A 21,323-nucleotide genomic window follows, 5' to 3' on the forward strand; every position below is an offset into this window, starting at 1 on the left:
CCGCATGTGTTTTTCCTGTTTTAAACCTTTGGTTGACCATTGGTCGTAATATGTGCTCTAAAAAATAATTTGAGTCGAGTTGAGCCTGTAGGAGTCACTAAAGCAGCGACAGAGATGTACCTCCCTACCCAGCTTTCCCACCCACGCACGCACACCACCCCTACTCCTACACCACCCGAATGCACCGTCCCTCTCCATCCCTACTCCTACACCACCCGAATGCACCGTCCCTCTCCATCCCAAACAGAACAGAGAGTAGACAAACATTCGAGTGATGATGCCCTGACAGCCTTATGGAACATATGGAACATAAACATAAATCCCCACCGTGTGCAAACTAACAGACCAGGCCACAATAAACCAATAGACTACTCGAGAGCAAACTAATAGAGAACATCTCACGAACACTTTGTCCGATTGTTTTCCACCTAAGCCAATTGTGCACTGAGAAGAGCCGACTAGAGAACTAAGCCGCGAGCTTTGGTAGCACCCACCCACCCACCGCTCCCCTCCAAATAAAACTTAAATAAGCCCTAGACAGGACAGAACAGAACAGTGTGGGTCTGTGTGTCCAGCCAGAGAGCGAGGACCAGAAATGGGAGCAGGCACCAGCATGTCTCCTGGTTATAAAAGTGGCTGCTGAATGACGGGCTGAGTGAGACCCAATCCGGCCCGGTGGAGAACACAATGGGAGCCTTATGATGTGAGTCAGGCTCGTTGGGTGGGTATCGCTGACAGCACTGCCCACAGTGAGGACACTGGGCACCGAGCGAGCGAGCAGCCACTGGACTGGACCACGGGGAGAGAGAGAGAGAGGAGGGGACGGATGACTGGGCAGTAGTGTTGGTCACCATCCGGTCCCTGGGGGAACGTGTGCGGAGGCATACGCGCATGCACGCGCACACACACACACGCACGCACGCACGCACGCACGCACGCACGCACGCACGCACACGCAAGCACACTTGCAATCACACTCGCACAAATAAACACGTTTATGCGAGCATTTATGCACCTACGCACATTTAGCCTCAAAGCCCTATATTTACAGACTGGCCGTCTGCTTGCGAGCTTTGGTCAGCTGTGGCCGCTTTGACTAAACTTTGGCTCGACTGAACGGCCTTGGTGTGTCTGTGTGTGTGCGCGTATGTGCCTGTGTGTGTGTGCCCTCGCGCGTGCGTGTGTATGTGTGCGTTTTCTGCGGTCACCTAACACGATGATGCAGCAGTATCACACTAGGTGTCATTGACACTCCTGTGTGCAGGCTGAGCAGGCAGTGACGTACTGTAGCACAACAGTGCACAGCACTGTTAGGACTGGCGGTGGTGACTCACTGGTGCATCCTTACTGGATGTGTTGGCCCTGACCACATACTGTCACGTCTAATGCAGCAGAGGACCCAAAATTGGCATCGGGGGGGGAGACATATTGTCACTAAACAAGCGACCCGACAGTTGAAACTGCCGCGACCTTTGATTATTTAGGGCTGACGGACAAATTGTTCGCTTTCCATAGTACAGTGGGGCGATTTGAAGAGCAGTCGCCACTTCTGCAATTTTTTTGGTTTGAGTAATGCAACTGCCATAGTGGGTTGGCTCTGAATTCAACTAATCACACAGACAACAGCCCTCTGCTGTCTGCTCCACTATCTATGTTATTGTGTAAGTCCATGACCCTATTGGGTGATTTATACTCATAAACACATTGGTGTTGTGTGCCGAAAATAGCCGATCTACAAGCTCATGTGTGTATAAATCAAACCTTTGTCCATACCAGACAAACTTCAGCGACAACCAAACATTATATTAATCCCAAATCATGAATGGTGCATATTTTGTGGGGACATTTACTAGTTTACATTGTTCAAATAAAACCTCAAGACATGACATAAGACATAACGATTTAGATTAAGTTAGCCCTTAAAGTATGCAAACAACAATCTTTTACATCATATAATTGTAAATATAAGACGGGCCTTTCTTTGGGGATTTTTGCTTGGTGACTGGCAAAGTGACATCTACAGACAAATTGAGCCTTTTCAGAAAGATGCCATGCTTCAGATTAGTTGAAGGCTTCAATGATGCTGTTGAATGATGTGTATTTTGTGTATTATGTAGTGTGTGTGTGTGTGTGTGTGTGTGTGGTAATAGTAGTATGACAAGTAGTAGTATGTCATCAATGTGCTATCTTTTTTCCTCTGTGTGTTAATAAGCATGTGCAGCAGTTGTATCTGGTTTGACCGTAATGTAACCTTCTTCTGATCAGTGTTTGGAACTGTGTGTGTGTGTGTGTGCGCGTGCGTATGTGTGCACGTGCATGTGCGTGTGCAAGTCATGTATGTAATGCCTGTGTATGCATGTGTTATTAAGTTATCACAACATCATCTCAATGCGAGTGTGACAGGGGGACATGGACAAGTGTAATGGACCTGCGATAATCTCCCTGAGTTTGGGGTCCAGGTTGACGGTGCAGGGGAGGAACAACTCCACGTCCCGGGCCGTGAGGACGGGCGTCCTGGAGGACAGGAAGACCTCGAAGCTGCGGATGTCTCCGTCGATCTCCAGTAAGGGCTCCACATCCTTGGTGGCAGGGATGTTCTTGGAAATTCTTAATGGGAGGAAATGGGGGAGAGAGTTAGAAGTGACACGGTTACATTATCTTAATAAAACACAAGCGGCCAGCGGGAAATGCACAAGAAACATCAATGCCACCATGTTTTCTACAGCAAAGAAATCAGGTTGGTTGGTGGACTTGAGAATAGAAAATCGTTGATAATGCAAAGCGTGACATTCTGACGAGAATAGAAAAAGAGGAAATAGCGAGCGGTTGTTGAGATGGCAGAGATATATCTACGGGGTGCGTGGGGGGGTACACAACGGTCATCATCAACATGAGAGAAGAGAGATAAGTGGATTTGGAGAAGGGCAGATAGAGAAATGTAGGGGAGGATGTTAGGGAACAGATAGAGCGAGGGATGTTATCTTTTCTCAGCAGAGGAGGAAACCTGAGAAAGATGACAATCAGAGTCATTTAGCTAAAGTAGCAGACGGGGGGGAAGCGCGTCATGAGCTGCCGCAACAGTTTAGGGGCAACGTTTGTTATCACGGCCTCTGAGTAAACAGGCCACGTTTAGACCATTAACACCTGAGACAAGATTCTACAAATGTCTTCTAACAGTTTTCCGAAAAACCTACGTTTCTATATCAGAGGTACTCAAATTGTTTCATGTCAAGGACCCCAATTATATGTAATTAGCCGCCGACCCCCTTCTGAAAATATGGTTTTCCAGGGAGACCCCAGAAGCAAAGATATGAGTAAAAAAAACGTTCGCTGGGAAAGAATATATATTCAAAGCTTTGCACACTTTTTCACCATTTTTCAACAGCTATAAAGTTTAAAATAATGATTAAAGTGGTTAAAAGCTATAAGGCAACACAGGTGCATTCCCGGTCTTAATGGGTTAGACATGGTTCCATCATGTCGCGTTGTTTAGTCTTTTTCTCTCCAAACAGCAGAAAACACAACATTCATTACATATTAACTGTACAAAATGAAAAAAAGCCTAACACTCAATAACTTAACCATATATAATGTGTAGCCTAATGTTAGCTTGAAATAAGTTGTCCAACTGCGGAAACTTTAAATACACGCAATGGTTCCGTTGACTGCGTGATTTAGTTTTTCCTTAAGGCCAGAAAAAGTCTCTTAAAGAAAGGGAATAAACTTCAATAAAGGAACACTGCTTTGTGATGCGACTGCTTTCAGGTCATGTACCTTTTAATTGTTTTCCTCCGTTATATAGATGTTAGATTGGCAATACAGAGACGCAACAAGAACCGCTAGTGTTTTCAGACTAACACACATTGTGAAACGCAGATCATCTAATTTGAGTACAGTAGCAGTCTTGCTTGAAGTGATTGGCGTCAACATGTTTTGGGACAGGAAATTCAATTTCAGCCACACAAGGTTGAAGAAGGAAATCTCCATCAGGGCCCGGTGGGACATTTGGCCAGATATATGAGGGGGAAGCAAACTCAAACTAACTAGCCTGGCAGCCAATCAGTACATCTACTTAATCCTATCATTCAGACATGAAAATATGAAACTGGGAGTGATTCACGACATGGGCCATTCATCAGCAGACTCTTATCAGATGGATGGAGGAGCTGAGAGCAGGCGTTTGTCCTTTTTATCATCTCCCTCCCCTCCAGTCCCTCCACTTCATCTCTCTTCATCTCTCTCCAGTGGTGGAAAAAGTACTCCATTGTTCTACTTCTACTTAACCCATTCAGGCCTGACGTCGAAATTTAAAAGAAATGTTTTCTAAATCATGACAATTTTCTGAAAGATTTGAGGCACATTTTAACGTTTTTCAAAAATAGCAGACCTATAAGTTCATAGCGCGCCACTCGGTGGCGCGCTATGAGCTTGTAGATCTGCTATTTTTCAATAGCTAAATTATAACATAATGCATGTAACCACCAAAAGGGGTTCCCGCTCAAAATGGGTTAAGTAAAAGTATCAATACCGCAATGTAGAACTACTCCATTACAACTAAGTCAAAGTCCAGAATTCAAAATGTAATGGAGTAAAAGTACTGACATCCAAATGTACCTAAAGTACAAAAAGTACTATGCAGAATGTCCCATTTGACGTTTTCAAATGTATACAAATATTTTGAAAATAGCTGATCTACAAGCTCACAATGCGTCGCATCGCGACTCATTGTGAGCTTGTAGATCGGCTATTTCCAAATGGCCTGAAATGTATATAGGGCTGAAGTGTTCAATGTATGTTTTGTAATGATAATCAAATCTACAAAGCAATTAGTAACTACAGTTTTCAAATAAATGTACTGTAGTGGAAGTGAAAGTTAAAGTTAAAAGTAAAAGTACAATATTTGCCTCTGAGATGTAGTGAAGATGTAGAAGTAAAAGTAGTGGAAATTGCAAATACTCAAGTAAAGTACAAATGCCTCAAAATTGTACTTAAGTACAGTACTTAACCCATTTTGGACGGGAACCCCTTTTGGTGTTTTAAACATTATGTTATAATTTAGCTATTGAAAAATAGCAGATCTACAAGCTCATAGCGCGCCACCGAGTGGCGCGCTACGAGCTTGTAGGTCTGCTATTTTTTTTAAATCGTGAAAATATTTATTTCAGAAAACTGGAGGATTTAGAAGATTTTTTTTTAATTTCGAGGTCAGGCCTAAATGGGTTAAGTAAATGTACTTAGTTACTTTCCGCCACTGTCAGTTCCTCTCTCTCTCCCTTCATCTCTCTCGCTCACTGGGTCCGTCCCAGTTCGGTCCGCACATCAATCCCAATAACCTTCTCTCCACTGCAACAACAATGCACGCCTGTATATCCCTACTTCCCCATCTGCTGCTATGCTTTGCGAATTCCGGGATGACTAGCTGGGTATTTCCCCCCGCTCTGATCTGTTTTACTGGGCGAACAACGGCCGGCCTTTCTGTGGCTTGATTGGTTGATTAGCACCATCACCACCGTCCGCTGCATGCTCGCTAAGCCAAGGTGAGGTCAGCCTCTGGGCTGGGGGCGATCAGTGTGCACCGCGTTGTTGCTGATGAACTAGCAGCTATAGCTAAGATAATCTAGTTTACTAGCCAGCGAGCCGAAAATTGACCCAATCAGAATCCTGACACAATGAGGCTCAGATACTGCAATGCACAGCTGAGGATGGCTCAAAGAACAATGGTGGAGATTGAATCGATGCTGCGAACTCAAGACATTGGAGATTTCAGCAGATACATAGATACCGGTAGGTACATGATTGAATTGAGAAAATTAATAACAGTGAAAGAAAAACAAAACATCCGAGACATCACTGAGTATCTGTGTGTGATCCACAAATACGTTTTGTTAACACAATCAGTGCCGGAAGTCCTTCAAAATAGGAGCTCTGGGGTGCCGGAAAGACATGGCTGCTTTTACTCGGAAACCCATGACCCGGAAACAATCCACTAAAAAAAAGTTTACTTTACATAGCTAGCTTGCATTGCGATCGTTTTAGTTTATACGATATATGATCCAAAAAGCGTTCATATTTTGCGGGAGAGACGGATGAGGAGCAGAAATGAAGCGCCAGTATATCGATCCGTTCAACACCACGGAGAGCGCCCTGGATTAGGATAGACGAGTCATTCTTTCCGCCGCGCTAACGGCTAAGTCAATGGTAAGCTAACAATTGCCTAGAGTGTAGCATACGGTAGCCGAAAGGCGAACTGACAAATAAAAAAAAAGGAAAAAATTCAGAATATTCTTATCTCGCCCCGTATCATTGAGGATGCGCTAGGACGTGTGAGGACGTCGGATGTACGCGTCGATTGGGACCCCTAGGACGTGTGGCGACGTCCTATGTACGGAAACGGTTAACATCACCCGGCTCTAGCCTCATACTACTGTTTCACCATCTTATTAACATCACCCGGCTCTGCCCTCATACCACTGTTTCACCATCTTATTGGCTGTCCTGATGGTGGGAGCGCGTCACATCTCGGCAGAGACCGGCCGAGATGGGTGGGTTCACGATTCCCTCTCAACGGTCCGATTCCTTCACAGTCCCTCATAGGACTGTAACTCTGAGAGGGTATACATGGAACCATTTGTACACTCTCAGAGTGAAATGTAAGCCTTTGAGAACCACTGGTATAGTAAATTGTATAGCAGACGTCAATCCCACATGCCAGCTCTGAAAGTGTGATAAAAACAACGGTTCCAGAAACAGTTCCAAATACGATGGAACCGATTCCGGTTCTTCAATCTCGGAACCGGGTCTGAAAAAGACGGTTCCGGGTCCCAATCCTACTTACAACCCAGACCAACCAACACGGCAGGCAGACAGACAGGAAGACAGACAGACAGACAGACAGACAAGACAGACAGAGAGGAGGAGAGCGTAGCTGCTCTGAGCGCATGCAGAGGACCGAGAGGCACAGCTGTGCTCCAGTGGACAAAGCCTCCTAGTGTGTGTTCTTCTAGCAGAACCTTTAACCAGACCCAAAAAGGTCAAGGAGGCTCCATAACTTGGCACACGGATGACCCCTCCTCCTCCTCCCCCCCAGACCCCCCCCCCCCCCCTCCTCCTCCTCCTCCTCCGAATCCCCACCCAACTCACATGACCTCCGCTGGGGAGGCTGGCAGGAAGGGGCCCGACGATGACACGCGCGTGCGCGTACTGTACACGCGTGCACGCACTGTACACACGCACACAGATGCAAGTACAAGCTGAACTCCAAAAGACACACATGTCCATGAAGACAGAAACAACAACTGTCCATTATCCACAGCGGGCACACCTGTGAGACAGCCAGAATGGGCCAATTCATCAAGGGCACAAATGAGGGAAAGTGTGCGTGTCCGCAGCGCACGTGATCGTGTTCATGCAGTGTGCGTCCGATTCCATTTTCCCATGAACTGAACATTAACCCGTGTGCAGACTGTGTGAGAGAGAGGATCTGGTGCTGCCGTTTCCCCATTTCCAGCTGGCTTACTGCTGTTTATTTGTGGGTCTATGGACACAGACCAACAGGAGCCAGTGACTCACGCACGCACGCACGCACGCACGCACGCACGCACGCACACACACACACAGGGCACTTCCTCTTCCTATACTGAGAACACCCTTGAATATTATTTCTAAGGAATCAAAAGCCTTTTATAGTACAATCCAACATAGTACTCAGCTGAATGTCTAGTGCATTGTTTACGAAGGTGGTTCCTAAATTAGACCTGGATCAAATCTGAACGTCATAATTAGGAAGTTGCAACTGTATATGAACATAATTGCCGATGCAAAATTAATTTAAATATTTACATCAAAGCTAAGATAAGCACTTGATATTGTCAACGCTGTTTTTAATTAATACATGATAAAAAAGCAGCCTATATTCTCACTGCTTCGTTAAAGGGCCACGTCACCCCTTTTGCAACCAGAGCTTATTTTAATGTTGTTAAGGACACAAGAAACACTTTCCTGGGGTGTAATATGTTTTTTTTTAATATTTTAATCATGACACCAAGTTCATGACCAAAAAGCTGTCATGAAAATGTGGTCTCACTTCCTTCCTGAAAGTCACACGTGCATGCAGCCTCCCCCTCTCCACAAGGAGCTAGAGGGAATTGCACTAAAGCATTATGGGCATTGTAGGAATTCAGTAATCCATTCAAACACACAGACTTCATTATTTGTCTAGCCATAGGGTGCAAATTTCAAATTGTGCTACTGTTATCTACTACAAATACTATTAACATTGAGTGACTGTAGTTTCTTCCAGCGGTGAATTGCTTTATGAGCTACTTTCTGTCAAGAAATCCCTTGCAGGTGATTGGAGTTTGGAAGTGGTTGCTTTCAACAAAGCAACGTCCTGCTGCCCACTGCATTGTGCAAATTCAAAACGGGTGGTACGCAAGGCCGTTGAGTGATATCCAACTATCCACTTCCAAACAACAACACTTAACATGTCTACAGTTCATTTTTGAAACGAACACTTTTCAGATAGAAAGAGGATAATTCAAGCTTTTCGTACAGCTGCAATGTTGGTGAGTTTGACGTCGTTTAATACAATTAAATAGGACTTTTCTGTTTGGATGTGTGGGCTGTCAATGGCAAATTGCGGCTAGTTACCACCCTGCTGGCAAGATGGCCACAGTCTGCATAAGGTCAATTGCTCTGGCGTGCTGCAATACCGTGCAAACACACGGCTACGCAGATGGCGGCATCTTCCAAAGGCAACTATAGGGGCCTGGTGAGGAGAATGAGAAGAAGGCATTGATCACAGTCATACCCAGATAGAGAGACACACACACAGGCATAGGTCCCCAGCTGGCTGGAGAACATGGTCAGCAGGTCGCGCCACACTACCGGCCATTCCAGGACAATGAGAGAATGGCTTAAGGAGATTAGATCATTAGATATGGACCTGCGCCTGGATGACTAGAAGATATGTGCTTTTAAGACATGACTATAGAAAAGAATTATAGGATAAAAGGGCGGCTTGTTCAAAGGAAGGAGAGAAAGACGGAAGAGGAACTAATGAACTAACGAACTGCTGACATTTGCCTTAGCCTTCAGTGTGCCTTGCCAGCGTGTTTAGGTACGTCGTTCATCTGCTGTTTAACAGACAACGGCAATATGTCCCTGAGACTTTCCCACTTCAAGGGACGTCTTTCCCAGTCAATTGATGATGAGTAGTTGGCGTGGGCATCAAGTAACTGATGCTAATCGCTTCTGACGCCATCAGCCTTCCTTCACAGTGAGCAGATGAGTTAGGCGTGATGAACAAAGTCATTCTTATCAGCAATCAGTCACCGGCTGACAAGATGGATGCTCTGGTTTCGCGGCAGAGGAAGCCGGCGCGTTACTTTTTAAACAGATTGAGGACAAGCGAGATAAAGTGCACCAGGCCTCCCTGTAGCCATTCCCACACACAATGGGCCCCATTGACGGGACCCACGGCTTATAGCCGTGGCAGTGCAGCCGCTTAGGCCCATCCGTACAGTGTCTGTGTGGCGCGGCCACTGGGAGGCTTCTGAGCTTATCCAAATGCTAATAGGTCCCAAAGCCGACTGCAGCGCAGCCTTTCTTCTGCCTCTCAACCTCCCACACACTGCAGCTGACGGAGAAGGGCAGAATTCATGTCTCTATCCCTGTGAACTCCCCCAGAGCCGCCACCGTGCACCCATCCCATCCCATCCCATCCTCTCCGCTGGCGCTGGATGTCAGAATGTGCCACTTGACATCGCTCACACAGCCAACCCTCTGTGCCACGGACGCTGTTTGGCCACAAAAGAGGTGGCCACGCAGCCAAACATTTCCATAAAGGGGACCAGGAAAGAAAGAAAGAGAGCGAGAGAGAGAGAAAGAGGTGAAAAAGAGAGCGAGCGAGAGAGACAGAGAGAGATTGGCTTATAAAGAGAATCAATGACAGATATATTGTTGGGACCGGAACAGCGGCGCGTGGGCAAAGCTTAGCCAACCGGGGCCCACAGGTTCATTGCATTCCTCTCACGGCCCGAGTCGTGTCGAAGCAGCTTGGCACACATGTCTGCCAGGCGGGTGGGTGGCTGAACCCGAGGAGGCCCCTCTCCAGGCACACAGCGGGCAGCAGACAGGGCCCACAAGCTGGCGCGTAGACTCGGGAGCATCAACACTGAGAGAGGTTATTGTTACGGAAGGGCTCTGCCAAGCCCTTATAGCCCCCCCCCGAAGGCAGAAAGGGAGAGCATGAATATGTTTTCACTTTAGACGACGCCATGTCCTGTGTCTACTTAACAAAACACACACACACACACACACACATACATACACACACCCACCCCCCCCCCCCCTTGATTTGATTCAAATGCTTCAAGTTGCATGCATCCTCCCCTCTCTCTTTCTGTCGCCTTCTGTGGCCTCTGGGTCACGCCACTGCCAACTGACACATCTCATGACAGTCTCTGGTTACCGTATACATTCGTGGCAGAGCTTTGGCCAGTAATTGCCATTCCTACGTACTAAAGCTGGACCTTTGCATCCCTGAGCGGACCGCAGAGACAAGCAGGCTAATGGGAAACACACTAGGCTGATAAAAAAAACCCAAGCGGCCTCTTGGTGAAACCGGCTCGGGACTCTGCATTTCTCTGAAATGTTGATTAAACTCATGTGTGGCGCAAAGAAAGAAAAAAATCCTGAACCACCCTGTTCCAGACCCCAAAAACCTTAGTTGAACCCTCCGTTCACAGCCACTAAAGCCCCCGAGTTCTTGACGAATATTACAACGTGAAACCTCAGAGCTCTGTGATTTATGTGAGAGGGGTTTTTTGGAGTATTCTACGGGCCGTAGTGGAGTCAGGAGAGATTAATGGCGATATTTGGAGCATCCCTGGACCGCGGCACAGTTAGCCAGGCTAAATGGTAATGGAAAGAGGCATTCTTGACATTAATTGAGCCGTGGAGAACGCACGGTTCGACGTTCGATCGTCCTAACGACCGGCTGATATGACGCAGGGTTTTGGGCAGGGCAGACCGCTTCGCTCAAAGACAAGTCTGCTCGTCCTCTGGAGGGAAAACATCTTGGATGCAGAGGATGTAATGGACCTGTGGTCTAGTGTCATTATGAGGCTGATCCTCCTGATTGTCAATGAGGCTGAAAACAGCCTGGCCACTAATCCTCCAGTTAACTTTATTAAAAATATACTGCCTCATCAGAAATATGGATTGGGGAAGGATGAGCAGTAATCGAAAGAGCAAGCGTGCATGAGAGAGAGAGAGAGAGAGAGAGAGAGAGAGAGAGAGAGAGAGAGAGGGCATAGTAAGAAACTGGGTGCCGATGATTGGAATCTGTGCTCCCCTGCACTTCATGTGTGAGTAAGAGGCAGAGGGAGAAGTCTTGCATGAGGCCGATTATCAAGAACTTCCCCCAGAACATACACCATGTCGTTCTACGAAAGCCCAGCATACAAATCTGATAGCTTAAAAATCCTTAAGCTGTACAGTGGCTGGCTGCGAGATCATGGGCAGAATTAAAAGCTGCTTTTAAAGCAGAAATGGGGAGGGGAAAGGACTCAGTGATCCTTCATTCTGCCTGTATAGGCTAATTCCTTTGGCTTGCCTCTCGAGGGCCTTGCAAGAGAAAGAGAGGGCGTGCAAAAGAGAGAGAGAGCAGCATTTCCGGGAGTGCTTCTTGCTTTGCACACATACTGTGCCTTCCTTTATCTCTACAGTCACCTCTTCCTAAAACAAAACAACAAACACGCGTGCACACACACACACACACACACACACACGTTCTGACCTCCATTGACCTTTGAGGACCCAGACTGCCACATCAAAGTGGCCGTCTGGGGCTTGCCGTGTGTCCGTATGTATGCATGTACATGCGTGCGCACGTGCAACTGAAGATCAAGTGCGCCCAGGGCACTCTTTGTGGCTTTGAGACGAGTCTCAGTGCCCACTTAAAGGTCAGTCCCCCCCCCCCCCCCTCCCATCCCCCACAATGCTATTTATAACCTGCCTGCCACCTTCTACCACCAAGGCACAAGTCACATCCACATCAGCACACACACAGCAAAGGCCCTCCATTGTGAATCCCCACACTCTTCTAATCTCTACTTCTTCATCTTCTATGGTGGCACACTGGCACAAATACCTGAACAAAAGGAGGACTTTCTTGTTGCCAAGATATTACTTCTCTTACAATCTCTTCCGTCAGTCACACCGCATCCCCAGTATTTCACCGTTTCCCTCATAATAGCTTGCTCTCTCTCTCTCTCTCATAGACACATGCACCGAAAACAAATGGAAGTTTACTTCCTTTATTGGTCATTTTCTGTGCCTGCATAACGTCGTCACATCATCATTTAAAAGTAAATTCAGCTTGTCATCACTAATGGAACATCTACACTACTAGCACTCCCAGAGGTATGATAAAGGCTTGTAGATCATTCTAAATGATTCACTATGCTTTGCAAAAGAAGCCTTTTCCTCTTCCCCCCCCCAAAAAAAGAAATGGAAAAGGAGCCAGAGTCTAGTTCTCTTGTTTCAGACCAATTAGCTTAATCCTTCAACCTCGGCTTATGAGCAGCAATGAAAAGGCTTTAAGGATTTGCAAACAAAGAATGCTACATGACGTTCGCTTTGACCTCGCAGGGTCCTTGTGCACGCACGTACGCACACACACACACATATCCAACCTAACAGAAATGGCTGCCCACTCCCATGTCACCTGTATGCCTTGGCTGTTGTTTTTGTTTTTGACCGTTCGGAGCTGCTCAGTGGGAGTTTGGTGGTGGAGCTGGCTGAGTCTGATTCATACTTTAGTCACCACAGCCAAACACCTGAGGGATGGAGGGTTGAGTGTGTGGGCCGCACGCACACATGCACGCACGCACGCACGCACGCACGCGCACACACACACAGTGTGACAGATGGGTAGGATGGGACCAGCAGCACCAGGACCACTCCCACTGTATAAATATGGCCATGTGAGAGCCAGGAGCGGATGTGCGTGTGTGTGTGTGGCTGCAATGTGGAGTGGACAAATGTGTGTGTGAGACCAGAGCGCCACCTGGACACGGTCCCACCTCGCTCTGAGAGGCCGCATCACCTGAGGCTTTCAGAACGCACAGCTGAGACGCCGCCAAGATCGGATCCTGTAACGGTATCGCTGTGCGGCGGACCGCTGCAGACTTATGGTCCGATCCGCGCTGGAATTCCAAAGCGCCGTAATTCCTTCACCTCAGTTTACCCCCGAGGGCCTGTGCGGCCCTGCCTCCTCGCCTCTCCTCCTCCTTCTGCAATCACTGCAACTCCCTTCACTCCTCCTCCTCCTCTGTAACCTCTGTGGTTGCTTCACTCCTCCTCCTCTGTAACCTGTGGTTGCTTCACTCCTCCTCTGTAACCTCTGTGGTTGCTTCACTCCTCCTCCTCCTCCTCCTCCTCTGTAACCTCTGTGGTTGCTTCACTCCTCCTCCTCCTCTGTAACCTCTGTGGCTGCTTCACTCCTCCTCCTCCTCCTCTGTAACCTCTGTGGTTGCTTCACTCCTCCTCCTCTGTAACCTCTGTGGTTGCTTCACTCCTCCTCCTCTGTAACCTCTGTGGCTGCTTCACTCCTCCTCCTCCTCTGTAACCTCTGTGGCTGCTTCACTCCTCCTCTGTGGTTGCTTCACTCCTCCTCCTCCTCTGTAACCTCTGTGGCTGCTTCACTCCTCCTCCTCCTCCTCTGTAACCTCTGTGGCTGCTTCACTCCTCCTCTGTAACCTCTGTGGTTGCTTCACTCCTCCTCCTCTGTAACCTCTGTGGTTGCTTCACTCCTCCTCCTCTGTAACATCTGTGGTTGCTTCACTCCTCCTCCTCCTCCTCTGTAACCTCTGTGGTTGCTTCACTCCTCCTCTTCCTCTGTAACCTCTGTGGTTGCTGCACTCCTCCTCCTCCTCCTCTGTAACCTCTGTGGTTGCTTCACTCCTCCTCCTCCTCTGTAACCTGTGGTTGCTTCACTCCTCCTCCTCCTCCTCTGTAACCTCTGTGGTTGCTTCACTCCTCCTCCTCCTCTGTAACCTGTGGTTGCTTCACTCCTCCTCCTCCTCTGTAACCTCTGTGGTTGCTTCACTCCTCCTCCTCCTCTGTAACCTGTGGTTGCTTCACTCCTCCTCCTCCTCTGTAACCTGTGGTTGCTTCACTCCTCCTCCTCTTCTGTAACCTGTGGTTGCTTCACTCCTCCTCCTCCTCTGTAACCTGTGGTTGCTTCACTCCTCCTCCTCTGTAACCTCTGTGGTTGCTTCACTCCTCCTCCTCCTCCTCTGTAACCTCTGTGGTTGCTTCACTCCTCCTCCTCTGTGGTTGCGTCATTCCTCCTCCTCCTCCTCTGTAACCTCTGTGGTTGCGTCACTCCTCCTCCTCCTCCTCCTCTGTAACCTCTGTGGTTGCGTCACTCCTCCTCCTCCTCTGTGGTTGAGTCACTCCTCCTCCTCCTCTGTAACCTCTGTGGTTGCTTCACTCCTCCTCTGTAACCTCTGTGGTTGCTTCACTCCTCCTCCTCCTCCTCCTCTGTAACCTCTGTGGTTGCGTCACTCCTCCTCCTCCTCTGTAACCTCTGTGGTTGCGTCACTCCTCCTCCTCCTCTGTAACCTCTGTGGTTGCGTCACTCCTCCTCCTCCTCTGTAACCTCTGTGGTTGCTTCACTCCTCCTCTGTAACCTCTGTGGTTGCTTCACTCCTCCTCCTCCTCCTCTGTAACCTCTGTGGTTGCTTCACTCCTCCTCTGTAACCTCTGTGGTTGCTTCACTCCTCCTCCTCCTCCTCTGTAACCTCTGTGGTTGCTTCACTCCTCCTCTGTAACCTCTGTGGTTGCTTCACTCCTCCTCCTCCTCCTCCTCTGTAACCTCTGTGGTTGCTCCACTCCTCCTCCTCCTCCTCTGTAACCTCTGTGGTTACTTCACTTCTCCTCCTCCTCCTCTGTGGTTGCTTCACTCCTCCTCCTCCTCCTCTGTAACCTCTGTGGTTGCTTCACTCCTCCTCCTCCTCCTCCTCCTCTGTAACCTCTGTGGTTGCTTCACTCCTCCTCCTCTGTGGTTGCTTCACTCCTCCTCCTCCTCCTCTGTAACCTCTGTGGTTGCTTCACTCCTCCTCCTCTGTAACTTCTGTGGTTGCTTCACTCCTCCTCCTCCTCTGTGGTTGCTTCACTCCTCCTCCTCTAACTCTGTCGCTCCTTCCCTCCTCCCCTCTCTAACCTAGGCTTGTCACAATTATTACATAATCGTTATTTGAGATAATCGCAATGATTTTGACATTTTGTCAACGGGTCACTTTGTGGCGCGTTGTAAGCCATTTAAACTATTTATTCTAGTATAAAACTTGCCAGTAATACCTTCAGTTATTTGTCATATCTGCCCTGTGCACTTTTATTACGAAGCCTATAATTTCTATTCATAACGCTCCAGTGTCCGATGCCAGAAACACGATTAAATCGTTAATCGCAATTATTTGTGTGACAATCAATTGTGAACTTAAATGTGTAATCGTGACAGCCCTACTCGTTCTATCACTCCTCCCCTCTCTAAGCTCTGTCGTTCCACTGCAACGCCTCTCTGTCCTCGTCTCATCCCAGTCGCAACTGCTTCTCTCTCTCTCTCGTTTTTAAATCAAGACCAGAGGCCGATTTTACACATTTTCGTGCCAAGGACCCACCAAATGATATGTTTTTAAATTCTCTCTCTCTCTCTCTCTCTCTCTCTCTCCGTCCTATCTGGAGATCAGTCAGGTTTCGTCAGCGACACTGTCTGTAAACCCAATGAGGAAGCCATCTCCTACGAGGGACAGTGCCCGAGCTCTATCGGGAGAAAATAGATGGCCTTGCACCAGCTTTACAATTCACTCACGCTTTAGGGCCTCTTGGCAAACGGCGTCGCATTGAGCCATCGAATTACCACTTCTAGTCCCGTCTTCCACCGAAAATGCCTCCTGGAGGGGTTTAGCTAAGGGACAAAAGGGTCCCTCAGTGGAGGGAGATAGCCAGAGGGAAAAGTCCTCCATAGCATTTGCAGCATTCGTAACATGGAATCTCGACAAGTGGCCAACGTGATAATGATGACGTGTTAACCCATTCAGGCCAGACGTCGAAATTTAAAAAAAAAAAGGTTTTCTAAATCATGACAATTTTCGGAAAGATTTGAGGCACATTTTAACGATTTTTCAAAAATAGCAGACCTACAAGCTCATAGCGCGCCACTCGGTGGCGCGCTATGAGCTTGTAGATCTGCTATTTTTCAATAGCTAAATTATAACATAATGTTTAAAACGCTAACGCTAACGTGACATGGATGCGTTCCAGGTATCAATGGATTAATACTAATGGGCAACGAGAAAAGACTTCTCAATCTCAAGGGCAGAGGAAGTTCAAAAGTAATCGCCATGAGTGACGAAATGGATCTCTCCCTTTCATGGCGGTGCGTATTTAATCCATTGAGACCTGGAACACATACATGTCACGTTAGCGTTTAACCACATTAACCATTAACCCATTTTGGGGCGGGAACCCCTTTTGGTGTTTTAAACATTGTTATAATTTAGCTATTGAAAAATAGCAGATCTACAAGCTCATAGCGCACCACCGAGTGGCGCGCTATGAACTTGTAGGTCTGCTATTTTTGAAAAATCGTTAAAATGTGCCTCAAATCTTTCCGAAAATTGTCATGATTTAGAAAACCTTTTTTTTTTTTAATTTCGACGTCAGGCCTGAATGGGTTAAGAGCTTATTAGAGGATTTCTCATGAAAGGGAATCGGGACGATTGTGCTGTGGAATGGCACACTTCATCTTGACACGTAATTGAGACCAAATTGCAATAATTGTGCCAATTACAGTAATCCTGAATGAAGAGAGTGTCATCTTAATGCTTCAGTATAGGAGAGAAGAGGTTCTCTAATTAGGGCTGAAGTGCGTTGCTGCTGTGCGTGTACTCATCTCCAGTGTCATTAGTTAAAAAGTTTAGAATATTGAAAAGTGAACAATCAGTGGTGTAAAAAGTACCTATATTTTTTAGTTAGGTAAAAGTATCAATACTGTATAATATAGGAATACTCTGTTACAAGTAAAAGTCTGGAATTCAAAACATACTTGAGTAAAAGTACAAAAGTGTTGGTATAAAAATGTACTTCAAGTACCAAAAGTAGAAAGTACTCATTATGCAGAAGGTCAAGCTTGTAGATCGGCTATTTTCAAATGGGCGAAATGCATTATGGTAATAATATTAAAAATCTACAAACTAACTAGTAACTAAAGTTTTCAAATAAATGTAGTGGAGTAAAAGTACAATATTTGGATCCGAAATTGGAAATACTCAAGAAAAGTACAAATACCTCAAAATGTTACTTTACGTCAAGTACAGTACTTCAGTACATGTACCTACTTAGTTACTTTCCACCACTGTGAACAATTATACACTGGTAATTGTTCAAAGCACACATACTAAGCAGAAAGTGTTACAGACAACTCCAATGAAAGAGAGAAAGTAAAAGAGAAGACATGAACTCTGCAATGATGGAGTGTTTTGGAGAAATGCAGACAGACAATGAGATGCGGCTACAGCTGCCACAAGCCAGCGCACTGAAATAGTGAGTGGATGCATAATGCAAATAGGCTAACCAATGTGACAGGTACTGCATAGTGCAAGAACACGAGGGCTAAGAAAAGCTACAACAGAAGCATAGAAACTATTTCTCCAAGTATGTCTGTGTCTGCTGCGTTATGTCTGTCGTGCTGCGCATGAATGTGTGTGTGTGTGTGTGTGTGTGTGCGTGCGCACGTGCATGTTTGTCGAACACAGGCTGCATCTTGGGGTCTGATTAATTACACTGATTCTCAAAGGAGTGGGGGGTGACATATGCTCCTGCACTGGTGTGAGAGCTAGTCTAGGTGTGTGTGTGTGTGTGTGTATATGTGTGTGCGTGCGTGGGCACCACATGTGCCAGTTTTATGTGTGATTTCAGGTGGTGTATGTGCATTGTGTGTGTGTGTGTGTGTGTGTGTGTGTGTGTGTGTGCGCGCGCGCGTTCATGCGTGCATGGCCACAACATGTGCCAGTTTTATGTGTGATTTCAGGTGGTGTATATGCATTGTGTGTGTCTGTCTGTGTACAGGTTCAAGTTTGCATTGGTACACGTGTGCTTTCAAGTGTGTGTGTGTGTGTGTGTGTGTGTGTGTGTGTGTGTGTGTGTGTGTGCGCGCGCGAGCAGATTCAGGTGTGGTGCCAGGAACACACTTGTGCGTGCGGCAGGGGCATCCTGGCACAGACAGGGCACCAGATGTCAGAGCAGAGCGGACCAGGAACTTGCTCGGTGGACCAGCAACACTTTCCCTTTCTGAAAATGAGATCTGGACTTTCAGAAAGAAGAAGCCTTTCGGAGGGACTCGGACGCCGCTCGACCGACCTCCTCACATCACACCTTCTTGCTGACATTAAAAAGGCTGTACAAAGTACCGTACAAAATGGGGATATTTCATATTTTATCTTTGCTGAATGGCGATTGCCTCCAAGCAGAAACATGGAGTATATAAATGCACAAGGCAAGCATGTTGACGTGGACATACTGTAGCGCGTAGCTTACAAGGAACAACGAGGGTAGTAAGAACATGTGTTCATTTAAATGTATGTCCTTTTACACCATTTTTGCATTACAAATATGAACAAATATAACAATGGAAATGACTGCACAACCAAAGCAGGGAGAGGAGCTGTTGATTCCTGAGAGAATGAGAAGCTGCAGATCACGTTGTTTAAAACAGATACAATCCCCATGGGCTCTAAATTCAATTTGCCAACGGTATAATGAGCAATATTCAATGCACAAATCTGGGTTGGTAAATTTGACAGCCATAAATATGTCCAAAACGCTTCTCGCTTGTTTTCTTTTCAATTTCACTAAGTGCGTTAGGCAGGCTCGGGTGCTGGCTCACTGCTCGAGGTGTAATTTGTAGTTTTCACTGCAGAACTAGTGAGACAAACACGTTAACCGTACTGTGTGTGTGTGCGTGTGTGTGCGTGTGTGTGAGAGAGAGTGAGTTAAGAGTGTGTTTTGTGTGTGAGAGCTTGATTGATTGGAGCCAATGTCCCCTTAAAACACATTGGCATCTTTGTTTCACAGTCTCTCCCTTGGTCGCCCAGCTCTAGCAGGCCTGGGCAGGCCTCCTACTGTTAATGACAGAAATGTCCGAGGTTATTAACCGATTACACACATTCTCTATCAGATTAAGAAGGGCTGAACCGGCCCAACTCCAGGCTGCGGGAATTATGGGTACACTCTCTCGCTCCTCTCGTCGTGTCCCACGATGGCACTTCACAGCCTTCACACACGCATGCCGCTGCCAGGCAAAATTGCTAAAAACAGCTTTTAGCCATTTTGGCGTCGCGTGCATGTTTGTGCGCGAGCAAGATTGGGGGTGGGGGGGTGGTTCCATAATTGTTTTGGGAAGCGAGGTGCAACGCTGTTGTTTTGATGGAGGTGTTTTGTCTTAGTGATTTTAAATATCACATGCTGGTAAAAAAATATATATATATATATATATATATTTAGTTGAACACAGGTTGTAAATTGAAAAGTTCATCAACATGTTTCAGGGCAACCAATTGTCTAAGAATGAATGTAGAACGCTTACGCAATTGTTTATCTATTTCCCCAATCACATTCGGTCCATCTCTCCTTTCTCTTTCTCTCTACCAACCAATCACATTCTGTCCATCTCTCCTTCTCTCTCTCTCTACCAACCAATCACATTCTGTCCATCTCTACACGAACCAATCACATTCTGTCCATCTCTACACGAACCAATCACATTCTGTCCATCTCTACACGAACCAATCACATTCTGTCCATCTCTCCTTCTTTCTCTTTACGAACCAATTAGTGCAGTTTTCATGTCATGTCCCAAATTGAATACATAGGACCACAATGGAAACGAGTTCCCCAGGACGGTGTTACTGCCTTTCCGACCGTGCTGTTTTCATCTTTGACTAGTGCCCTGCAAGGACTATTAAAAAGCCAAAAGTACCAGACAATACGGATATTTTATCAGAAGCCGTGAAGCTCACAACACGTTACACCACGACAAGATGTGAGCATGTAGATTGGATATTATCAACACATTTGCTGGGGACCCCCTGGATCAACCCCCCCCCTAAGGACTAATAAAAAGTACCGTACAATACGGATATTTCACATTTTCTCAGAAGCCGTGAAGGAAGACAAAGTGAACACGGACCCCTCTGTGTCCCCGGACCCCCACTTTGAGAAGCACTGGGTTCTAGTCTAACAATCACACCACTACTGATGCTATGCTGTGTGGTACAGGGAGAGAGCAGAGGAGCATCCCTACTGATGCTATGCTGTGTGGTACAGGGAGAGAGCAGAGGAGCATCCCTACTGATGCTATGCTGTGTGGTACAGGGAGAGAGCAGAGGAGCATCCCTACTGATGCTATGCTGTGTGGTACAGGGACAGAGCAGAGGAGCATCCCTACTGATGCTATGTGTGGTACAGGGAGAGCAGAGGAGCATCCCTACTGATGCTATGCTGTGTGGTACTGTAGGGAGAGAGCAGAGGAGCATCCCTACTGATGCTATGCTGTGTGGTACAGGGAGAGCAGAGCATCCCTACTGATGCTATGCTGTGTGGTACAGGGAGAGAGCAGAGGAGCATCCCTACTGATGCTATGCTGTGTGGTACAGGGAGAGGCCAGAGGAGCATCCCTACTGATGCTATGCTGTGTGGTACAGGGAGAGAGCAGAGGAGCATCCCTACTGATGCTATGCTGTGTGGTACAGGGAGAGCAGAGGAGCATCCCTACTGATGCTATGCTGTGTGGTACAGGGAGAGAGCAGAGGAGCATCCCTACTGATGCTATGCTGTGTGGTACAGGAGAGAGCAGGAGCATCCCTACTGATGCTATGCTGTGTGGTACAGGGAGAGAGCAGAGGAGCATCCCTACTGATGCTATGCTGTGTGTTACAGGGAGAGGCCAGAGGAGCATCCCTACTGATGCTATGCTGTGTGGTACAGGGAGAGAGCAGAGGAGCATCCCTACTGATGCTATGCTGTGTGGTACAGGAGAGAGCAGAGGAACATCCCTACTGATGCTATGCTGTGTGGTACAGGGAGAGAGCAGAGGAGCATCCCTACTGATGCTATGCTGTGTGGTACAGGAGAGAGCAGAGGAACATCCCTACTGATGCTATGCTGTGTGGTACAGGAGAGAGCAGAGGAACATCCCTACTGATGCTATGCTGTGTGGTACAGGGAGAGAGCAGAGGAGCATCCCTACTGATGCT

General features: G+C 47.1%; 1 protein-coding gene across 4 annotated transcripts in view; it reads right to left on the bottom strand.

Annotated features, from left to right (window-relative positions):
- kidins220a (kinase D-interacting substrate 220a) overlaps positions 1-21,323 on the bottom strand; it is an 84,480-nt gene that overhangs the window by 19,067 nt on the left and 44,090 nt on the right. For all 4 annotated transcript variants that reach the window (XM_079528280.1, XM_079528278.1, XM_079528279.1 and 1 more), the window contains one exon: positions 2,429-2,607. In XM_079528280.1, coding sequence (XP_079384406.1) covers positions 2,429-2,607 — 179 coding nt within the window. The remainder of the gene's footprint in view (positions 1-2,428; positions 2,608-21,323) is intronic.

Source organism: Electrona antarctica (genome assembly GCF_951216825.1).
Source record: "Electrona antarctica genome assembly, chromosome: 18".
NCBI classification, from domain to species: Eukaryota; Metazoa; Chordata; class Actinopteri; order Myctophiformes; family Myctophidae; genus Electrona; species Electrona antarctica.